At 49.9% G+C, this 20,743-nt stretch overlaps 1 protein-coding gene across 1 annotated transcript in view; it reads right to left on the bottom strand.

Moving 5' to 3' along the window:
- Positions 1-315: 315 nt before the first annotated feature.
- The window catches only part of LOXL2 (lysyl oxidase like 2), a gene marked incomplete at its 5' end in the record, with an annotated part of 34,601 nt that continues 14,173 nt past the window's right edge, over positions 316-20,743 (bottom strand). The window contains 11 exon segments of the mRNA XM_084302394.1: positions 316-506; positions 1,957-2,068; positions 2,804-2,940; positions 3,446-3,561; positions 6,384-6,627; positions 6,832-6,997; positions 9,182-9,349; positions 10,060-10,211; positions 12,664-12,847; positions 14,493-14,715; positions 19,714-19,925. Of these exon segments, the coding sequence (XP_084158520.1) occupies positions 427-506; positions 1,957-2,068; positions 2,804-2,940; positions 3,446-3,561; positions 6,384-6,627; positions 6,832-6,997; positions 9,182-9,349; positions 10,060-10,211; positions 12,664-12,847; positions 14,493-14,715; positions 19,714-19,925 (1,794 nt within the window). The 3' untranslated portion in view covers positions 316-426.

Genomic DNA, 20,743 nt, shown 5'->3' with positions numbered 1-20,743 from the left:
TCAAAGAGCTTAAAAATACCAAGAAAACGAACGGTAAAGACAGATTTAGGCTGTTGGAACCCAAACAAAGGCAAACTGTGCTCGCTGCAGCCTGGACCTACGGCTATGAATAAAGGTGGCGCTGCAAAGTGGAGGGAGAAGTCTTGATGGAGTAGGTTGGGATGGTGAAGATAGGGAGCCCCGTAGAGTTCAAAAGCCTGCTCCTAACTACCTCAAGTCGTAGGGATTGGAATTACAAGAGACACACGGTGGTCCAAGCACCTAAATTGGGGAGGAAGGCATCTTTAGGAAATAATTTACCTTGCTAATTTAGAGTTTTGATTGTTTGCTTGATTCTCTTTTTTTGTGTGTGCAGTGGTTAGGGAAATCACCGAAGCAGGAAGCCTCGCTTCTTTAAATAGTGGGGGGGGGGGAGGCGATGCTGGTTTATCGGGTGGACACCTTGTTATTTGTGAGTCCGCTGAAGTGATCAAACTTCTGTTCTGTTTCGTCACTGAAGGAGCCACCTGGGGGGGTGACAGAAAGAACACGGGGTGAAGCAGGAGGTAACGAAGGAAGCTTGCAACCAGCACGAGGCAGAGAACACATCGGGGCTGCGCGTAATCCGTGTAAGATGCTATAAAACTGAAGGGCTAAGCAAGTACTAGCTGAGGAGGGTTTTCGTGGGCTAAATTATTTAAGCATTAATTAAATATTGCCCTAATTGGAACAACCAGGAGTCCCCAGGAGTGCTGGGTCTAATCTTTAACACCTTGAGGAGACTAGACTACAAACCATCCTCAATTTTACTGCTAACCTTGGTTGTTTAACGACGTTACTTGCATGATGACTAGCAGGACCTGTGGGATGGTCTCTTCCTCGAGGCTGATGGTGAGTGGGTTCTGTTTACTCTGCTCTTAAATAGGGCTGTGCCCTTACTTTTGCTAGCTGAGAGACAATAAAAGCCTAAACGCATTTATTTTTAAGCAGAAATATTTTCAAGCTCAGCTGGAGAGCTCATCTAACACTTAAGTGCCTGTTCATCCAACTGAAGTGGGTTTGGCTTTTCTGAACTAGGTCACAAGCTGTAGTATGACACATGAGATGAGTATTTTCTTCAGAAAAGCAACAAACTAATGAGGGAAAAAAAAAAATCAGGAAAAATGTTCCTTCAAGAACTTCAGCCAGCTCTGGATATTGTCTTCACCGTAGGCTTTACTTGGAAGTTGACAGGCAGTTGCTATTAATTTGCTTTCTGTGTTAAAAGACAGAGTTCTGCCTTACCCTGCAACTTGATTCCCTTTTTAAACGGACCTGACAATTGACTGTTGAAGCAAAAACAAATTTAAGCTCGCTTGGCTTTGATATTTCCAAGCCTTAAAAATTCCAGATGATATTTTATGCGCATTCAAAAAAAAAATAAAAATTAATAATGCAGCTGTTCTCCCTCGGACCAACGTGACAGCAGAGCGTTTTCATTTCTGGCTCGAGTGGATGGCTCTCACTGCCCTGTTTCACACATCACCCTCCTCGTTTGCTTTTCAAGAAAAGAGCAGCTTTGGGGTCTTAAGAGGTCAGTCCCAGGCTGGTAATAATTCAGTTTAGGAAGGAATTTGTAGGTATTTGCCCGAGCCTACTCGAGCACTCTAAACAACTCAGATTGCACTCCTCCTGCCTGACAGCCTCTAGGGGGGAGTGGGAAATGCTCCTTCCCCTGCAGAAGAGGCGCAGCTGGAACATCTGCTATCGCTGCTCCACCGAGCCCAAAAAAGAGGGATTTCTCCTGGATTTTGGTCAGGAAGCTCTCTGACCCGTGTTGTGCGCGCTGCCCCGGTAATGAGTATAAAACAAACTACTCCCTTGCTCAACCGACTGTGGAAGTGGTACCAGGGTCCAGCCTGGACTCGACAGCTCGTCTTATCGAGCACGTAAGCAAGCACACCGCAGAGGAAACGCAGAGGGGTCAGCTCCTCTCACCTATGTGGCAGTTGTACATCCAGATGCGCTGCCCATCGTAGCGGCTCCGGCATTTCATCACGTTGTTGGAGTAATCTGACTCGGCGACTTCGTAGTTTGGGTTGATGACAACCTGGGGAGCGAGGGAGAAACAGCATGAAGCTACCTGAAGAGGGGCTGGACTCGAGGTGGAGTCGGCTTTTTCACTACAGCATCATTTTTTTTTTTAATTTTGTTTTAGAAAAAAAGTAACCCACTTTTCCAAAGCAGACAGAAAGTGCTTGATTAAACCCAGATCAAGCTCACACCTTCCCCCGTGCACCAAAATACACCCTCAAACACCTTCTCCACATTTCACACGAGAGCAGGGGAGACAAAAATAATTCCCTTCGCTCCTCTACAGTTTAAGTGGCTGTTTTTAGAGCCGAAGAATTCCCCCAATTGCACAAAACCGACTGGAGGCAGCCGCAACTTCTCATGCAAACACCGCGATTTAATTCCCCAAGCAAAGCGAGCGTTGCTTACAAACAGCTCAGAGGCTTGGTACGAGACAAGAATGGGATGAAACGTGGTGGTAGCATGTGGGTTGTGTAGGATATCAACATGAGCTGCACCTGGATTCGTTAGGGCTTATCTCGAAGCTGTGGTTATCATCCCTGACTTTTTAATCGGGTTTAATATGGGATCTGGTAACACTTTGCTGTTCTGTTAGCTAATTCTTTAGTTATTCTGGGAATACAATCACTATAACCAGTCGTTCATAGTGTTGTAGATGTATAAACCAACCAGGTGGTTACATTCCTGACATCCCCAATGGATAAGGTAAGGGCAATGGCAGTGTCTCCAACCCTTTTTCCCCCCCATGTACCTGGAAGAGGTAGTCACCCGGCGGGACGTCGGTGATATCGATCCACTGGCAGTCGATGTCATGTCGGTACACGTCCCAGCATCCGACCGTGATCCCTTGTTCACCAAAATTGGCACATTCGTACTGTTTTTGCACATCTAAAGGAGGAGAGGAGTTAAAACCATGCAGTGTTGGATTCACAGACCGTGTTAGATGAAGGGCTGGTTGCTCTCCAGCTCCCATAGCCAGCGATAAGCTTTGGGCACGATATTTTGGACAAGACAACGCAATATTACCTCGCTTAAAGTCCTCTACTGAAATACATGGACTAGTTAAATGCCTGGGAGGAGTTTCCACCTTTCCTATGTTATCACCCAGGGGCAAGTCTCGGAGTTTTGTGCTTTATGGGAATCAGACCACGCACACTGAGGTGCCCAGAGCAGCTCAGAATAAATACGTAAGAAGCTGAGGTCTGGAAATCTCAACATACAGGGGGTCTGTTGGGATGCTCTTAAACCCATAGAGACCATTATTCCACCCAAACACATCCTCAGGACTGGTTTCCACGTCCTGTCAAGCCCTGCTCAGGAATTTCCTAGCATCTTTGAGACCTGTAACATGTACAGGGACAGCAGAGAGCACGAGGGGTGCTGTCAAACACACCTGCTTCACACTCCGTGTCTTCCAGACAGAAACTGGCCTTGTGTCCCTCAGCTACCTTGGTCCCGTTGAGGTTCAGGAGGTCGTAGTGGGTGAAAACCTCCATGCTGTGGTAGTGCCTGCAAGACACAGACGGGGAGAGCCATCGTTAGGGCGAGCAGACACCCCTTTAATTTAATTACCACCTCTGAAGGGCTGCGGGGTGCCCCCAGCAGCGGGACTACGTGGATGGGAAGAGCCCAGCCTTTGTGCTGCTCCATCCCTCGGGCAGGAATTTCTCCTCCCACAGCAGCGGGGGAGGAAATAAATGACGATGCACGAAGTGCTGGGAACCAAAAGGTGCAACAGGAGGAGAGGGAGAGAGGAACCCCAGGCAGGAGACGTTCCCCTCGGCACGCTCCTACGTGGCACCAGCACTCGGGCTGCCTCCATCCTGGCTCCCAGCCCGGGGATTTGTTTATATATCAAGTGCTAAAGCTGTGCCAGGGGAGAGCCTTGCCCCAGTGGTTTATAGGGTGGGAAAAATCAAAGCCAGCAGCACCAGGTTATCGTTTCTAGTGCCCTGTTGACCAAAAAAACCCTATTTCACCTGCCGCTAACAGGCTGCAAACAGAGCAGGACGTACCCAAGCTAGCAACCTGGCTATTTTTTTTTTTTCTTATTTTTCCCCTTTTTTATTTTTAAAAAGGGACCGGAATGTAAATTTATTGGCAGAAAACGAACAACAGATGGAACCAGCTTCTCCCAGCACTCGCTTCGCTCTGATCTAAACAAGGTGACAGCTGGCTTTGCGCACGCCGCGTTTCGTCATTTTTAAACGGGGAAATGTTGGTGTCAACTCAGCCGGGGCTGTGCTGCTATCCCAAGCTGCTGTCGAACACAGCAACGCTCAGGAGAGAGCACAGAAGCTGTGCTGTAAACCTGTAAGCAGCAAAGTGAGACCACTGCAGGGTTTGGGCGGTGCTGACCTCGTAACTTTGTCCTCTTCTATGCCAAAATGCTGCTTCGGCACAAAAAAAAATCAACCTGTGCCTAAGTGCAGGCAATTCCTCGGGCCAGGGAGGAGGTGGAAGTGCCCAAGTAGAGCTCCACGTGGCCAGGGCTGGGAGCACAAACGTGGTCATGCTGATGTAACACGCTGAATTTGATCCCAGCCTTGGAATCGGGGGGAAAAAAAAACCCACAGCACAAGCACGATGTTGGGAACAGGAGTGCAGCCACGGGTGCTGCAAGCAGAGCTGGTCCCCAAATCCTCAGGCACCAGCCTGACCCCAGACTGGGACAACTACACGGACCCCCGATTCAAAACCTGATGCTTATGAGTTAAATACATAAATAAATAAAAAGCACAAGGCACAGCTCGTCTCCTCTCCAGCTGTAAAAATAATCACAGCATAAAAACTTACAGCCACAAGTATTGCAGCCCCACTCTGCTCAAGTTCTTACAGAAAAAAGGGGTCAAGGATGGAAGGGAAGAAATCTTCCCTCTAGAGATTGGCTCTCTCTTCACTTTCTCCCACCTCCCCTCTAACCAAAACCAAACAAATAAATCACGACACGCCAGAAATTAATCACTTCTGAGTCCCCTGCTAGGATTTTTCCCATTTTTGTTCTGCTTCCACATCAAGAGCCTACTGAACAGAAGCTCCCAGTGATGGAGGGAGGCAAGGAGGAAAGGAGAGACCTTCTGCAGCGGCCAAGCTGCTGACTTTGAAGCTGTCTCATTTGGCTGCCTCCTGGATAAGTTTGAGGTCTCGAGTCTGACTCAGTTTCTGAAATATGTCTGAATCATTCAGAGAGGTGTTTACATTCTGGTGTTTACAGGCTGGAAAGATTGAAGAGGGATTGAGTTCATCCCTCCTCCGTATAAACAGAATCCAGTTCTGAGCGCACAGATGGCTCTTGGCCTCTTCCTGAGCCTTTCCCAGTCTCACCTCACTTGGGCAGCCTCTCCCCAAGAGCTCCAAGTGCCTCCTTTTTACCCAGCCTGCGACGTGCTCGAATCCCTGTGGCACCCACAAATTCCTCCAGCCCCTTCCCATCCAGAAGAGCAAGCAGACGCTGCTCTGGTCCAGGCTTCCTCCTCCCCTGCGCCTCCCCTTTCCTATTTACCTCCGGTTCTGTGCCGCTGAGGTTTTAGCTCTGCTCGTGCCTCTGAATGCAGCCGTCACAAAACCAACCTGTCTGCAAGGTAAAAGCAGCCAGCACCTGCCCCATACCACAGCCTCACCTCGCTCAGACTGTGAGCAAAGGCTATTAAGGACTGTATTAGTTGGGAATTTATTGCTCTACGTGTTTTCAGAAGGCACAAGCCTTCCCTTTTATCCCAAATTATAGACTAATCAACCTTGTAACAAGCCATCATTCCAGAACCAAAGCAGCTGCACGGCTCGGTTCCAGCTCCCTTTCCTCTCCTTGGTTTTCTTTGGCTGAAGCTGTCAGCGTCCCCCTGAAAAACGATGCACTTTGGGGGGGAAAGTTTACTGTTTACCAAAAAGTGCCAAAACCAAACAATCTCCCAGCTGTGCGCAATCGAAGCGGAGTCGGGACACGTAAATAAAATAAAATGCAGAATGAGTGTGGTTTTGGGTCCCTTCGTGAGGTGATCAGACGGCTGCATCTTTCTAGATAAGTTGGGTCCAGCAGCACACGCTTTCTTTGCACAACACATGGATGCTGCCCTTGCACACACATTTCTCCTGATGAGAGCTCTGCATCTGTCTTGTTCTCATACCACCATTTACACCTGTAAATCGTGCTGTAATAAACTGGCTTCACTGCTGTGAGATTATCACGACTTCCTTAACACCTATCAGGGTTCTCCAGCCCCAAGCATCTCAACCTCCCCCAGCAAAACCAGTCCAGCCCAGTCCCCGGCTGCGCTCTGCCTCCTTTCCGTAGGATCAGGGCACGAAGGAGGCCCCGTCCCCGCAGCACTCACCGGTGGCAGTCGTGCCAGACCCAGGCGTGGCGGCCGTTTTTGGGCCTGAAGTCGGACTGCCCGTTGTTGTGGATCTGCGAGGAGAAGCGCAGCAGGCGCCGGTAGCCGGAGGTGACCGAGGTGTTGGCGGCCGAGCTGGCCAGGCAGTTCTCCTCCAGGGCGCACTGCAGCATGAACATCGGGCGGTCCTCCAGGTAGGCCGTCTGCTCCACCAGCTCGGCGTTCAGCACCAGGTCAGGGGCAGCTGGAAGGAGGGAAGGAAGATTTGAACTCACGGCCTAACTAAAAACACCCACAGAGATCTGGGAGAGGCAGGCCCGGCTCCTCGCACCACGCTCAGCACCACCAGCATCCATTTGGCACACCCGACGCATGGCGCAGGCCACCCATTCCTCCTGTATATCCCAGAGCAATGTGCTAAAAGGAAATAAAGCCTTGAGTTACTCACTCTCTGAGCAGGACACGCCAGCACCAAAGCGACCACCTCCTCTAGGGCAGGAGACGTCGGCCCCGTCGTGCCGGCAGTGGGCCAGGGACATCTCCGTCCCCGAGCACTTGACCCCGCTCATGACCACGCTGTCAGCGCTGACGTCTCCGTGCCAGTACCAGGTTTCCTTGGTAAAAAGGACACAAAGAGGCATTTTGCACACTGTTCAAGTCATTTTGGGGGACTGCTGGGGGAATATTTGTCCCTACCTAACTTGTGTTCTCCCTCCAGGATCACCAACGCATGAGCCCACACCATCACGGAGACAAATCTTGTCAAATGGTGCTGGTATTTGAGCCATAAAACCAGTAACCTGTAGCTCCCACTGGAGTGAATTTAGCCATGGAGTGAGCTACTCCTATTAATTAACACTTCCAGAGTTTCAAAAAGAGAGGAAGGATTCGTTTGTTGCCTACTATTTTTGGGATTAGGGTTCCAGATGGAGCCCTGTGCTTGGTATTTGTCCAAGCAGAGGAACAGAGGCAGGGCGCTGCTGATCAGCACTGTGCTGCCCCTGCTCCAGGCAGCATCCCCCATCTCACCTCGCTTCACTCCATGCTTCCTAGCTCTGATGTGGGAAAGAAAAACACAAAATAGTGGGGAAGAGACGAGGAAATACTGGGGAAGAGATGAGGAAAGTTGCCTGCTAAATTCTGCAGGGACAGAACAGACTGGGAGCAGAGAAAAGTAACCTGAGGAATCAGCCCCAGTTTAAGCTGAAGGCTTGGACTGGGATTAAAACCCAGCTCAACCAGGTTCCGTGTACATCTGACCTGTGTAAGCACATCTCTGCCCCTGTTTCTGAGCTGCTTGAAATCTCTCCTTGTTTTCAGTCCAGCTGTAAGCTCAGTTTTCCACCCTGTTGTGCCCGTCCAGCTGATGAATTCATCCCTGGACCGTTTTAGCTCATACAGGCTGTGCCTCTGGGAGGGATGCCCAGCAATTAAACCACACCTGCCTTGTGATGCCCATGGGGGTGGGCAACAAGAAAAGCCAGGGTGGCAAGAGAAGGGGACACAAAATTAATGGCCAGGGGACACACAGCCCTCGAGGGGACTGGGACTAACTGGGATGCTAACCCAGGGGTCTGCATCTCCTGGCTCAGAGGGGGATTTGCGGATATTCAAACCCTGCCTGCTCCCCGTCTTCATCACCCAGGCTTACAGAATTTGTAGGAGCAACAGAAAGTTGCCAGCTGCTGGGAGAAGGGAGGGAGGGGAAAGAAGACGACCAAAAATTCTGATTTCCATGCGTGAGCATCAAAACCAGGAGCACGTTTCCAGGAGAAGAGACCCCAGCACGGCTCCCTTGCAGCAGGCTGTGTGTTAACCCTGCTAGCAATGCTCTTTGCACACAGGGCTGCCCTGTTCCACACAGTGTGGCTTTATCCTCGCCGTACTGGTGCAGCCGGGAGGTGCATAAGGGCCTTTTCTGTTCTAAATACCAGCAGCCTCAGCTAAAGGAAAAAATGGCTTGTTGCTCGCTGGACTCTCGGAGCTGTGTCAACAGAGCAGGGCAGCTGGAAAGGCCAGCAGCGTTCAAGGGACGTGGCTGTCCAGTCAGCTGGAGGAACCAGCTTGCATGGGGAGCTGTTTTGTATTTTTTTGGGGAGCCCCAATACCCATTTTGTGCCCAAAACTGCAATAATGGCCCAGAAGTTAAATATTTCCCTACAAAAGCTGCTGTTACATGCCCAGATCCGCCTGTCCCTCTCCCACCCTGTGATCCTGGAGGGATGAATACTTTATTCCTTCGTGGTTACCCCAGGCTTGTTAGTTGGTAGCTTTTATCCCTGTATTAAGTGCCATTCTTGGTTGTGTGCAAGCAGGGAGGGTTTAGGGTGTTTGTGATTAAAAGACAGGAACAGCTCGGAGCCAGCACGCAGCTCCAGAGCAGACACGCCGCACGGAGAAGCAAACTCCAGGAGCAAAATCAAATTGTTTTCAAGCCATCTGACACGACGCTAAAGTTGGCTTCGAGCTTCACCCAGCCTGAGGAGTTCAAGTCCCCAGCCTGACCGAGGGAGGGACAAGAAACCGCACAAAACCACCAGCCCAACGGGGCCAGACTGGGAAATCTGATCCCTGAGCAGCACGAAAACACGAGGTTTGCCCAGAGCAGCACTTTCTGCTCTGAACATCCCCCAAATCTCTGCTGTGCGTCGACATTTAACCTTCAGGGTCTCTCCGGACAACACCTTGATGCCAAAATCTGATTTTTTTATAACCCCACCTCATCCTCCACCACCCCCTACCCATCGCAGGGGTGCCACCGTGGCCACCGCGGGCACGGGAGGGTGCAGGGGACCTACCTGGAAGGCATGGCTGGCGAAACCCAAACCCAGTTGCCGACACACCACCATAGCCTCCACGGTGCCCCAGCTCTCGCTGCAGACGGTGCCCCACCGCAGCGTGCCGTTGCGCTCCGCCAGCACCTCCACCCGGCCCTCGTAAGGGTTGCGGCCGCCACTCAGGCGCAGCTGCAGGGCACAGAGAAGTCCATAAATGTCAAGCATGGAAGAGGCAACGGTTATCCAAGCAATTTTTAGCCTTCGGAGGCTAGAAATTTTGTTTCTGCTCCTTGCAGAGCAGTTGGTGCAGTTTGGTTCTTCGTCTCCCTTCTTCGTCTCCCACCGTGGGCACCCAAGCCCAGCATCTGAAAGCGGCCCGTGCCAGCTGCAAAAAAGCAACACGCTTCTCCCAAAAGCCTCCCTCCTCTTTTTTTCTGTGTTAGAGGATGTTTATGGCCTTTGGCAAGAGGATTTGCTCGTAGAAACCCGTGTCTGGTTCATCCAGTTGGAGATTTTAAGCTCCACGTGGCAAACGGGACAGCAACACCAAGACCTGGGTGCCACCGTGGGGAGAATCAACAGGGTCCCGTCACATCAGGGATATGCAGCAGCTCTGCAGGGCCACCAAAACTGCTCAGATCACAGCCAAAGTGGCACTTCAGCCCTCTATAACCTCGCTGAGCCTCAAGGAGCTCAAAGATCAGGACAAAAGGAAGCGCCGTCCTTACACGCTCTCCCACCTAACGCAAGGCAGATGTTAAAAATCTGAATTTTTAGGCAGGGCTTGGTGAAACAATTCCTACACAGACACCCAAAATGCATCACAAAGAGGGCAGACGATGCTCTGGGATGAAGACACCTCGCCACGTCACCCATATCCCGGCCCTTTGGCTTCTCACCTGGTTCTGGAAACCCATGGCAGGAACGTTGCACCTCACAGCAGCATCCTCTTCGTGGTTGCAGCCCTGCGACTCCATGTTGAACTTGCAGTCCGTGATGGATTTCTCAAAGCCCGTGCAGTCGATTTCGTTGAGATGAATTGGACCCATGCCTTTGGGAGGGGCGAGAAAGAAAAAGTCTTATCTCCTGCCCGTGCTACTGTGAAGAAATATCCAATAACACTTTATTAATACTTTGCAGACGTCGTGTTGGACTCTAGCATTCAAAACACAATCCTGAAATAACTCCAGCGATTTCTTGTAAAAAAAAACAACCAAAAATCTGAAAGATTATTATTATTAATTTTACCATTAAATTCTTTCCAGTAGTCTCTGGGAGTCAAGCGCTGCAGCAGAGGCCAAGTTTCCGCTGTTACATAATTTACAAACTTCAGCTGGAGGAATTCACAAATTTTGACCTTTTGGCTGCATCCATACGACAGGAATCTGGTCTCAGTCAAGGGCTGACATTTAAATGCAAACATCTACACGCTCACTGGGACAGCAGAGCGGAGCAACGCAGGGAGGTGCAAGAAATCAGCCAAACATTGTGGGGCAGGTGCATGGTACAGACTCCAACACCGCTGATAAAAGCAAGGCAGCAAGAGAGCAAATGTCTTTTGTCACTGCACAGAAAGGTCCCAAGGAACTGGGAGAAGAATTGAGAAATTTGGTTCCTTCCCCGGACAACACACGATTGTCATTTCCACTAGAGACCTACATAAGAGAAGGCAATAATCCCATAAAGCTCCCACGTCCTGTTTCCAAACTGAGCTCCAAACTGTTTAGAAAGAAGATTTTTGGGAAAGAACACGAGATTTTGGCAGATTTGCTTCACCACAGAAGAACAACCAGAGCCCATGCGACCCCATCCATCACTGCTGCTGGGCTCACAGCAGACAGCGTGGTCAGGAGATCCCTGCAAGCAGCAGCTGGAGAACCTCTGGTCCCCAGCAGTTTGTAGGAAGATTTCGGAGATGGAGACTTGGAAAAAAAATATATATATCTGAATTTTGAGCCATTTTTTTGCTTACCTCTCTGGAAAGGAAAATGTTACCCAACTTCGAGGCTGCTCCTTTTATACCTCAAAGCAAAGGGCTGACTGGAAGGCGGGAAAAGGTGATGGGTTTGTTAATGGTAGGGGGCTCTTTTTGCTTAAAAACCTCTTTCTGCTGCCATCTGGAGCCTGTCTAACTCCCCGGGACAGCCAGCACACCTGTGACTCAGATCCTCTTTGTGGCTGCCTCTGGAAATGAGGTATCTGCAGCCCCGGGCACTGAAACGCAGCCAAATATCATTGCTGTAGGGATGATAAAATTTGTATTTCCTCCTGTGCCATTCCCTTTAGCAGAAGAATAGGATTAGGGCTGTATGTCCAACACACACATTCACCTGCTGCTTGGGGGTTTATCTTATATTCTCCTTCCAAGGGCACTGCAGGGACACAACATGTTCAGGAGACTCAGACTCAGACCTTCCTTTCAACAAACTCTATCTGAATAAGGGTAAGCTGTTTATTCTGGGTCTCATTTCTCTAGAAAAGGGGGAAATAAATCATTATCTACAGATCCTGAAATCTTTGTGGGAGACAGTTTTCTCCCACAGATCCCTTTTATCTTCATTAGGATTCCTAGACACTCACTGCACATCACTCGTGGCTCTAGAAAGTGAGTGGTGTTTTACCTTGTGAAACTACATCTCCAACACGGTGACGAAAAGAATGGTCACTCCAATTTATATTTGGAAACACAAATTCACCAAGACAGAGATGTGACAAAGCAAAGCCTAAACAAATAAAGGGACACAGAGTTCAACAACCGAGTTGTTGAACCGAGCACTCGGTGTCCCAGAGGACAGCTCCAGCAGGGTGCATTGACTGATTGCCAGTGTTTAACATGGAAAAAAAAGGAAAATATGTGGAAATTCCAGGCATTGCTAGGAGCTTCCAGGCTGAAGAAATGCCACCCTTTCATTTAGTCTCACGATACAGGGTTTGGTGTCATTTTCTCCAGGGTTAACGCTATGGAAGTGAATCAGAAAGTGGTTTGCGAGGGCAAATGTTAGGCTCTGAGTTGCCATTTACCAGGCTTCGGAATTTAAACCAGCTCCCAAACACAGGAAATCCAAACCCAAAGCTGGCTCTGAGCTGTACAAATAGCCCTTCTATTTATAACAGGCTAAATTAATATTCTGGGCTTAAATTGGAGAGCGTTTGAAGTCTAGACCCAGGGCCCATTTTTGCCAGGAACCTTCTAGTAATGCCTCACACCACGTGCATCTAGAGAGCTTGCAAAGAGAATTGGAGAGCAACGGGTGTGATAACGAAGAAGTAATTACTGGAGCAGCTGCTGGAGGGGAAGGTTAAACTCATCATCACTAGGCGTCTTTCAAGGAATCCTGAATATCCCTCTAAGGCACAGCCTCGAGGGACTTATTAAGAGCAGCGAAGAAATTCTTGGTCCCCAAAGCAAACATCCCAGTAAAAACACTCGCTGCCCTGGATTGTGAAAGGGTTTCTCAGAGGTGGATGAGAGGAACGGTCCCTGGAGCTCCCTTTGCCCTTACCTTGCCCCAGCCTCGCGCCCGTTATCGCTTCCTTGGCGCTCCCGAAGCCCAGCTCGCGGCACACCACGCTGGCCGACACCAGGTTCCAGTTATCGTCGCAAACCGTCCCCCACTCCCCGTTTTTCAGCACTTCCACTCGTCCTTCGCCGGTGTTGGCTCCCCCTTTCAGCCTCACCAGGGGCTGCTGCAAGACACAGATGGGAGCAGGGTCACCACTGCCCACAAGCAGAGCATCCTTTCTTCACGACTCTGATTTACTGGGGGTTGTGTGCTCAAAATGTACCACCCCCAGGCACCTCAAAACCCCCATCACATAGTGCAAGAGGCTGGAAGTGCTGGGAGAAAGGAGATCCTTGTTTAACAAGACTTAGGGTATTCAGAGACTTTTTTTTTACACCCCTATGTGTGAAATATAAAGAGACATCTTAATTCTCTGCCGTTTTGGTGCTTGGATCAAGGAGCCTGTTTCACAGAGCCGTTCTGCAGCAGAGGGATGTCACAGCTGGATGTGCAGCAGCCCAAATCCCAGTAGGAACATCAGTTTTTCTAAGACCTATAAGAAGTATTTTAAAACACACATAATGTGGCCTAAGACTACGCTGCGTTCACCATCACTGACAGCTGCAGAAATCTTCCCTATCCAAATATTACAGATTAGGGAGCTATTAGGAACAGAACAAACACATCCCCTTTTATGACTCCCCTTGAATCATGCCTTACCTAAACACTAATCCAAACTGGTTAGGGGTTTTAGCCCTACACTATGCTTTAGAAACTCGTTGGGGCCAACAGGTGATTTGCACCAGACCCTGAAACCTCTCCAAATATAAGCAGAGGTGCTCCACGTGGTGCTGCTCAGCTGCTGGATGGGTTCAGCTGCTGGGCAGGTCTCTGGACAAAGCTCCTGGGTTAACCAAGGAGCCCAACGGGGAGCCCCAACCACCAAAACCTGCTGGCTGCAGCTCTGACTGGTGGAATAAGTGATCTGACAGACACAAGCAGCTGAGAGGCAGGTTCAGCTCCATTATTCCCATTACTTAGAGTTTCTACTACAGCAATATGGGGTAGGATCGTTTGGGGTCTGCTGAGGTGCCAAGAAAAAGCCCACTGCTATAGCCACAGAGATATAAGGCTGGGGAGTGCAGGCTACAGCCGAAGCCTACAACACCTAATGCACCCTGCAAAAGAACTTGAACCCAGTGTTAAAAGCCTCCAGACCCTGCAATCACCCCCATATCCTAAGGCTGCACATCCTTTAAAGGTGGAAAGTGACCTTGCATTCCCCTAGCATCAGCCTAAACCATGTTTGCTGCAGGTTAAGCCCATTTGTTCCCATCTGGCTGCCCCGCTGATGCTGAGAGCAGCCGACTCCAGGCACGTTTCCTAGCAGCCTTTTGCATATCTGAGGACCTTTGTGCTACGCTCAGCCTGCTCTTTGCTAGACTAAACAAACACAGCCCTCCCAACCTTTCCTGCGGGCCGTGTTTTCCCTGCCTGTCGGGGCATTTCTCTGCAGAGGACCCAGGGGCGGCGGAAATACCAGCTTATTTCCATCACATCTCTACGGGAGAGAGAACCCGGCAGGATTTAAGTGACTGCGAAACAGCAAAGCCCAGCAGCAACCGGGCACGGATTCAACTGGCTTGCACGGAAAAGCTCAAACAGGAACGTGAGGGCTGTGCTTTCTTACTACTTGCTCGCAGCCTTGCCAGCTGCAGCGGTGAGCGAGGCTCCCACTCTTCCAAGCCTGGTACCACGGCCTCGTAAGCGTGACTAATTACACTCCGCTGGCTTCTTCCACTCAAAGTTGTGCCTTGTCCCTTGCTCACCTCCTGCCTGAAGGCTTTTCGGAAGCCGCTGTGGCTGCTGGGGGCAAAGGCACGTCCCGGGACACAGCTGACCACCGCCGGCATCCCGTTCTCGCACGTCGCGTTCTTCTCCGCGTCCACATTGAGGTGGTTGCCCAGCTTGCAGCTGGAGATGTGAGCCTCGTTCCCGCTGCAGTCCATCGAGTAAGCCCAGTAATGCTGCTTCCTTCTGCTGGCAAACATCCTGGCAGGAAGAAAGAGGAAAATGAGAGTTTGGAACCCAAAAGAGCCGCGCCGATGTCACTGAGACAAGAACACCTTGGGATTAAATGAGGAATTACCAGCGTTATTTGAAGGGTGACCCATTCACACTCACAATACCCCTCCGTTTAGGTGCTTAGGAATAAATTTAAGCTACTAAATTAATAGCTTAAATTAGTATTAAATTAATTTAAGTGTCTATTTAAGCTAAATTGCAGAGTGTGAATCAATGGCATGGCTGGAGCAACAACTACGCACTTAAGGAGAGACACTTAACAGAGATCCCACGCTGCAGGGGTCAGAGAGCAGAGCCAAGGCAGTTAACTAAAAAGGCCAAATGGGCCCCAAAAAGACCTCTCCCGTAACCGAGCTGCTCTCTTTGCTTGCCATCACCTCTCAGCTGTGAGGAGAAGGCAGAGAGCTACGGCCCTCCAGCTTCTCTCCCAGCTGCAGCGTTAACAACTGCAAGCCTGAAAGCAATTTCCACCAGCAGAAGCAATTCCCTCGATGACATGTTCACGGCAGAGGAGATTGGCAGCAGCTTCTGCTTCTTGCTCCCAAACCTTAGTGTTCACTTGGAGCCGCTCCAGGGGCTGCTAAGGGGAGCACCAATTCTGATCAACCACAGCACCCCCCTGCAGGACACAGCACCTGAACAGGACCTGGTGGAGGAACAAAGGAACCTGTAGAGGGTGTTGGTTTGAAATTCAGCTGGGCAGGTCGTGACTGCAAGGTTTTTCCCAGGTGCTACCCTTCAGTGGTCCTGTGTGGGCTGGTTTGTTCTGTCCTGGATGCTGGAGAGGATCTTTTCCCCTTCCGCTCGCTAAGCTTTGCTGACAAGCTCGTCCAAGCTCACATGGCTCACAGCCACCAGCTAAGCTTTTCTGAAACCAGATTTCTCCAGGTTGATGCTAGGGTGAAATACAGCCGAGATGGAGATGCAAACGCATCGCACGATGGGGAGTAAATGCTCTGCTGGAAAGGGCTGAGGATGGAGCAGCACAGGCAACCTGCCCGTCCTGGGGATAAAACACCATCAAACCAGGGCTGTGAGGGGCCCTGAATCAATAGAAAATAAATGGGGATAGGAAGAGGAAAAATAAAAAACAAGAAACATAAGAACAGAGGGGATGTGGGCAAGAAGAAAGTGCCAGACACTTCACAGCTAGAATATCTCAATCAATTTTGGACCAGGCCTTGAAGACTTTTCTTACTTCTAATTAAGCTGTGCTACAGCTTAATTACACATTACCCCTGGGAAGCATCTGGAAGCCTTCTCGAGTGATTTTACTCCATACCCCTGTAGCAGGAGCCAGCTCTGCTTCATTCACCACCCTTCATTCTGGGCTCCCATTCGGGAAGCGAGAACCTGAAGGAGAGTTTACACCAAAATCCTGACACACACACGTGCAGAGAGCTCCACGAGCTCCAGAGCAGACGCAGCAGAAACCCAGCCTGTCTTAGGGAAGTAATTATGGGGATGCCTTATAATAGCAAACAATGACCTCAGCCTGGAAACTCGATGAGGCATTAACATCTGGTGGATATTAGCAAGCCCTTGGTAAGCTGGGGAGAAACAGCCAGAGAAAGCCCCACCTCACTTCCCCAGACCAAATATATGTGTATATATATTAAAAAGTGGAATAGTGATGATGTCTGCAGACAGAAACTTGGGGCATTCTTGTTATTTAGCACAGAGAGGGTGCAGCCCACCTCTCCCTGGCCTTGCTGTAAGCCAAGGGCAATGCAGCTTGGATCATGGAGAGCGAACAGTTGTGCCGTGAGTTCAGCCAAAGCTGGAACCCAAAGGATTTCTACCGGTCAGGAGAGGTTGGTCTTCATCACTTAAGCTTTAAAAAAAGGTATAGGTTAAGCCCAAGGGCTGCGGGAAGCATCTCAGGGTGTAGCCAAAGCAACCCTGCTTTGTAAGAGTGTGTCTGAGAGACCTTGAGGAGAGCAAAAAGTGCTGGGAAAATTCACCCCTGGTGCACTGAATGCAAAAAAAACATGTCCTGGAGGTGCTGAGCTCCTCCATCCTCTCCTTGACAAATCATGAAGCTGTAAGAAGGCATCAGGTCCATCTCTCTGCACCTTGGGTCATAAGCTCTGGCTGTCCCCATCAACAAAAAGCATTTAATCCTCCTCCCTCAGCCCCAGCAAGGCTTGGAGGAGGAGTTAAACAGCACTTATATAAAACCACTTTGAAGCACGAACAAGAACATGGAAACAACGCTGAGATTTGTTTCGTTTCCTACCATAAATCGCGCTGTCAGTTGCAGAGCCTAAGTTACATTCAGGAATAAAACCCTGGCACGGGGACAGCAATGAACTAAGTTGTTTTCTTTCAAGCAAGATCCATCTGCAAATCATTTCACCTCCCACCACTGTGCAGAAAAGCCCAGGACCCGTTCGCTCAGCCTGCAAAACTGCACTTTGTGGGCACTGGGACTGGCGTGGATGCTGCCCCCAGCCCCTCCGAAACCCAACCCCACTGGGAAAGGATCCTGGGAGAAGGGTGTTTACAAATGAGGCAGAGCAGAGCCTGAGAAACGAGGAAAAACATTTCTGAGGCTTCACACTCATGTGGACATTAGGGTTTAGTTGGAGTGATCAGGAGATGAACTCCTCTCTCCCCTAAAAAAAACGATGTGACCAGAAGGCGTGGGGGGCAGCGCACAGAACAGATCTCAACAGTTTTCACTCCAGTATCTCAATTAAGAGGCAAGGACCTCTTAATTGAAATCCTCAGCCCAGACTTGGGACATTTCCCTTACCAGCGATGCATCAGCCAGCCCTCTGCTCAGAGAGCCAGCAGACACACGCTGCCCTGCTAACATGTGGTTCAGGTCTCTGCTAACATGAAGCATAAAGGGCAGATGCCCCAGGAAAGAAAACAGCTTTTAAAAGTATGCTAACCAAACAAAACTGCCTTTCTGACAAAGTTTTACAAGTCTTTCTCTAATGAAACAGCATGCCATCTTCTTCTAACCCAACATAATATTCATCACATTTTCCAAAACATCTTTCCGTGGGTGCAGGAGCAAGCAAGCCATCACCGCCTGCTGAGAACGAGCAGAGGTGAGGGAGGAATTAGGGCACTACCTAAGCAATTTGTCTGGTTCGGTAGCAGAGATGCACATGCCTGGTATTTGTAAGCACTGCATATTCATAACTCCTCCAGTGAATGGGATTTTCAACATTGCTGAACAGCCATGCCTCGGTTTTTCCATCCTTACAGGCGCTGTTGCAAGAGGCAGAACAATTACCAAGCGCCCTTTTATTTAAGGCAGATGGTTCCAGCTGCTAAGGTTAATGGTTTTCTTGGAAATGCCACAAGCAAAAAAAAAAAAAAAGGAAAAAATCTGCTTTGTTTTACTAGAAGCATCCTGCCCTCCTGCTCTGATGCAGGCGGTGGGAATCTCAGGGCTGAGTTTGGGGGAGAAACCCCGCACTGATGGGAGGAAAAGTTCCTTTAACAGGAGCAGAACACAAAACCGCCTGGTAGCAATTATTAAGTCACTGCTCGTCTCCCTGGGAAGCCCAAAAAGAGCTCCACTTGGGTTATTTATTTTATATTCTTTGCGCTGCCGTGCAGCTTTACGCTCTTCCAGCCCAAGGACCTCTTCGATTGATCACGATCTTACTAATGAGAGAAATGAAACGTGGCCAGCTGGCCCCAGAGGGAGCCTTCAGAAACAGCAACTGCACAGGCCGAAAGGAGCAGGCAGGAAAACCACAGCTCCTGCTGGAGAAATCAGTTCTTCCCCCACCGACTGAGGCTTTCCCACTCCACAGGTCACACACTATAGGAAAGAAGCGAGACGGGATTTAGCTTAAACTGTTTTGCATCTGCTTCGGGGTGTTATTTCAAGGGAATGGCGTAGGAAGAGCCATGTCTGCGATGAAGGCTGGTGACAAAAAGCAACGACAACAAAAAAAAGACCAGAGCTCCCAGCTTTCAAGACAAGAGGAACACATCCTGAACTGATCAGCCCCTCAAAGACACGATGCTCTCCCTAGGGATCACCGTTTTCTTCCCTCTTTTTAAAGCAATCTACAAACAGAGGAACTCAAAACAGCTCTGCAATCATAACTGCATCCTCCTACCAGCACCACTGGAGATGCAGAGGCAGAAAGAAACAAGGCAGGGAGCAGCAGCAGGATGCACGACCCATGCCTGCAGCTCGGAGCAGGCTGCGATGCACAGAGCAAGGCGCGCAGCTGGAAGCGGCTGGCAGCTCTTCCAACCCCGAGCCCTGAGCCACTGCCGGTGCCAAAAAGAGGTGAACCGGGACTAACAGCAGCGAGAAATTTACTGGGAAATGGTCCCCAGGGCAGGCGGCTTCTCTGCGGGGGATTTGGCAGCCGGACACCCATGAGCCATGGATGGTGAGCCTCTGAGAAAGCCAAACGTGAAAGCAGCTGGTTGACACGGGTTGACACATCAGAGGTGTGAGACCAGGGCTGCATGAAGGAGCAGGAAGGAGGAACGTGGCCAATAAAGCACAACAAAGTCCTGTTTTATTTCGGGGTGGCTAAGGGCTTAGGTGTGCTTGCAGCTAATAGGTTTACTCCCAGTAAAGTATCATCACTTCGCTCGTGTCCACCCATCCTGCACGCAACACAGGACCTAAACCCATTGCTACTGAAGGAAATGACCATCCCACAGCCAGAAACAAATTAAAAAAAGATGGTTTTGGGCTGACTATCCACATCTCCTACTACAGGACCTATCAGACACTAAAGATACAGCCCTAGGCCTCCAGCCAGCACGGTGAGGATCAAACCATTCCCCTGGCCGCACAAGGAAATGCTTGACATTTCACATATTTGCACAGGAGGAAAACCTGATCTGAAGGAATGAAGCAGTTGGAGGTTTTTCCTCCCTCGAGGTCCCCAGCATCGTCGGACAATTTGCATTTCTGAACAAGGCCCCGAGTGTTCGCAGAGCCACGCGACTCACACAAGGTTCAGCTCTTACTTGTAGACCTTGGCGTTGTATTTCCTCTCGCTCGGAAATCCAAACATGCCGCAGACGACTCGGGAGTTTTTCATGGTCCAGTGCTTGTCACAGATCTGCTTCCAGGTCCCCTCGTCCTTCACCTCCACGTAACCCTCCGTGACGGGCACCCGCTTGCGGTAGGTGGCGAGGATGGCGCGGATCCTTATGTCTTCCACCTGGATGTTCATGTTCTGTGAATATAAAAAAAATACATGAATGATGCAAGGAAACCTGCTGTGTGGCTTCCAGGTGGGGAACAGAAGTCGATTCTGCTCAGGGGAATCACAACTGGACAGGGGGAGGCAGAAAATAAGAGAGATTAGGAAAAGTCACACCAGGGAAGCAACAAACCTTGCGCAAGTTCTTCCTTGGCCCTGGGAAAGAGGATGCTTTTTCTCATGTTAAATAATAAAAAAAAAAAAAATCTAATTTTTTATTTGAATTCATTGAAAGTGCTCGTTTCAGGAGCGTGGTGATCTTAATTAGGTCTCAGCTACTATGGGAATTAACTTCATAACTTCAGTAGGGCCAATTTACCAGCAGCAATCAGGGAGGTGGGAGCCCTGGCGAGGAACCGAAATGGGGGGGGGTCTCTCTGGACACCATCTTCCCCACCTGGCCCGGCACTGTGGGAGCCAGGACCCCCATCTGCTGGCACGGGTACCCCCTGTGTCCGTGGGCTGGATTTGTCCCCCCGGCTGAAGCAGATGGCTCAGAGGTTGCACGGATTTTCACATTTGGAGCCTACGTGAGAAGGCTGCGCAAACAAACCTTGCAGGGACCAAAAGCAAAGGCCGACTGGAAAATATCTGCTGTGGCAAGCAATTACAAAAGAGCTACTGAAAATTTTATAGCTTGCTTCCAGGAGAGGATTTTTTTATTATTTTTTTTTTTCTTCGCAAAAATGTACAAAACCACGTGGTTGTGCTAGCGGTTACATCAGAGCTGAGGAATCCTTCCCTCCCCTCGCTCAAATTCAATCGCTTGGAAAAGAAAAGTGCCCAGAGCT

This window comes from Netta rufina, assembly GCF_964035555.1.
Source record: "Netta rufina genome assembly, chromosome: 27".
Lineage (NCBI taxonomy): Eukaryota > Metazoa > Chordata > Aves > Anseriformes > Anatidae > Netta > Netta rufina.
Note: the sequence above shows the minus strand (reverse complement) of the source record. Positions and strands in the feature narration are given on the sequence as shown.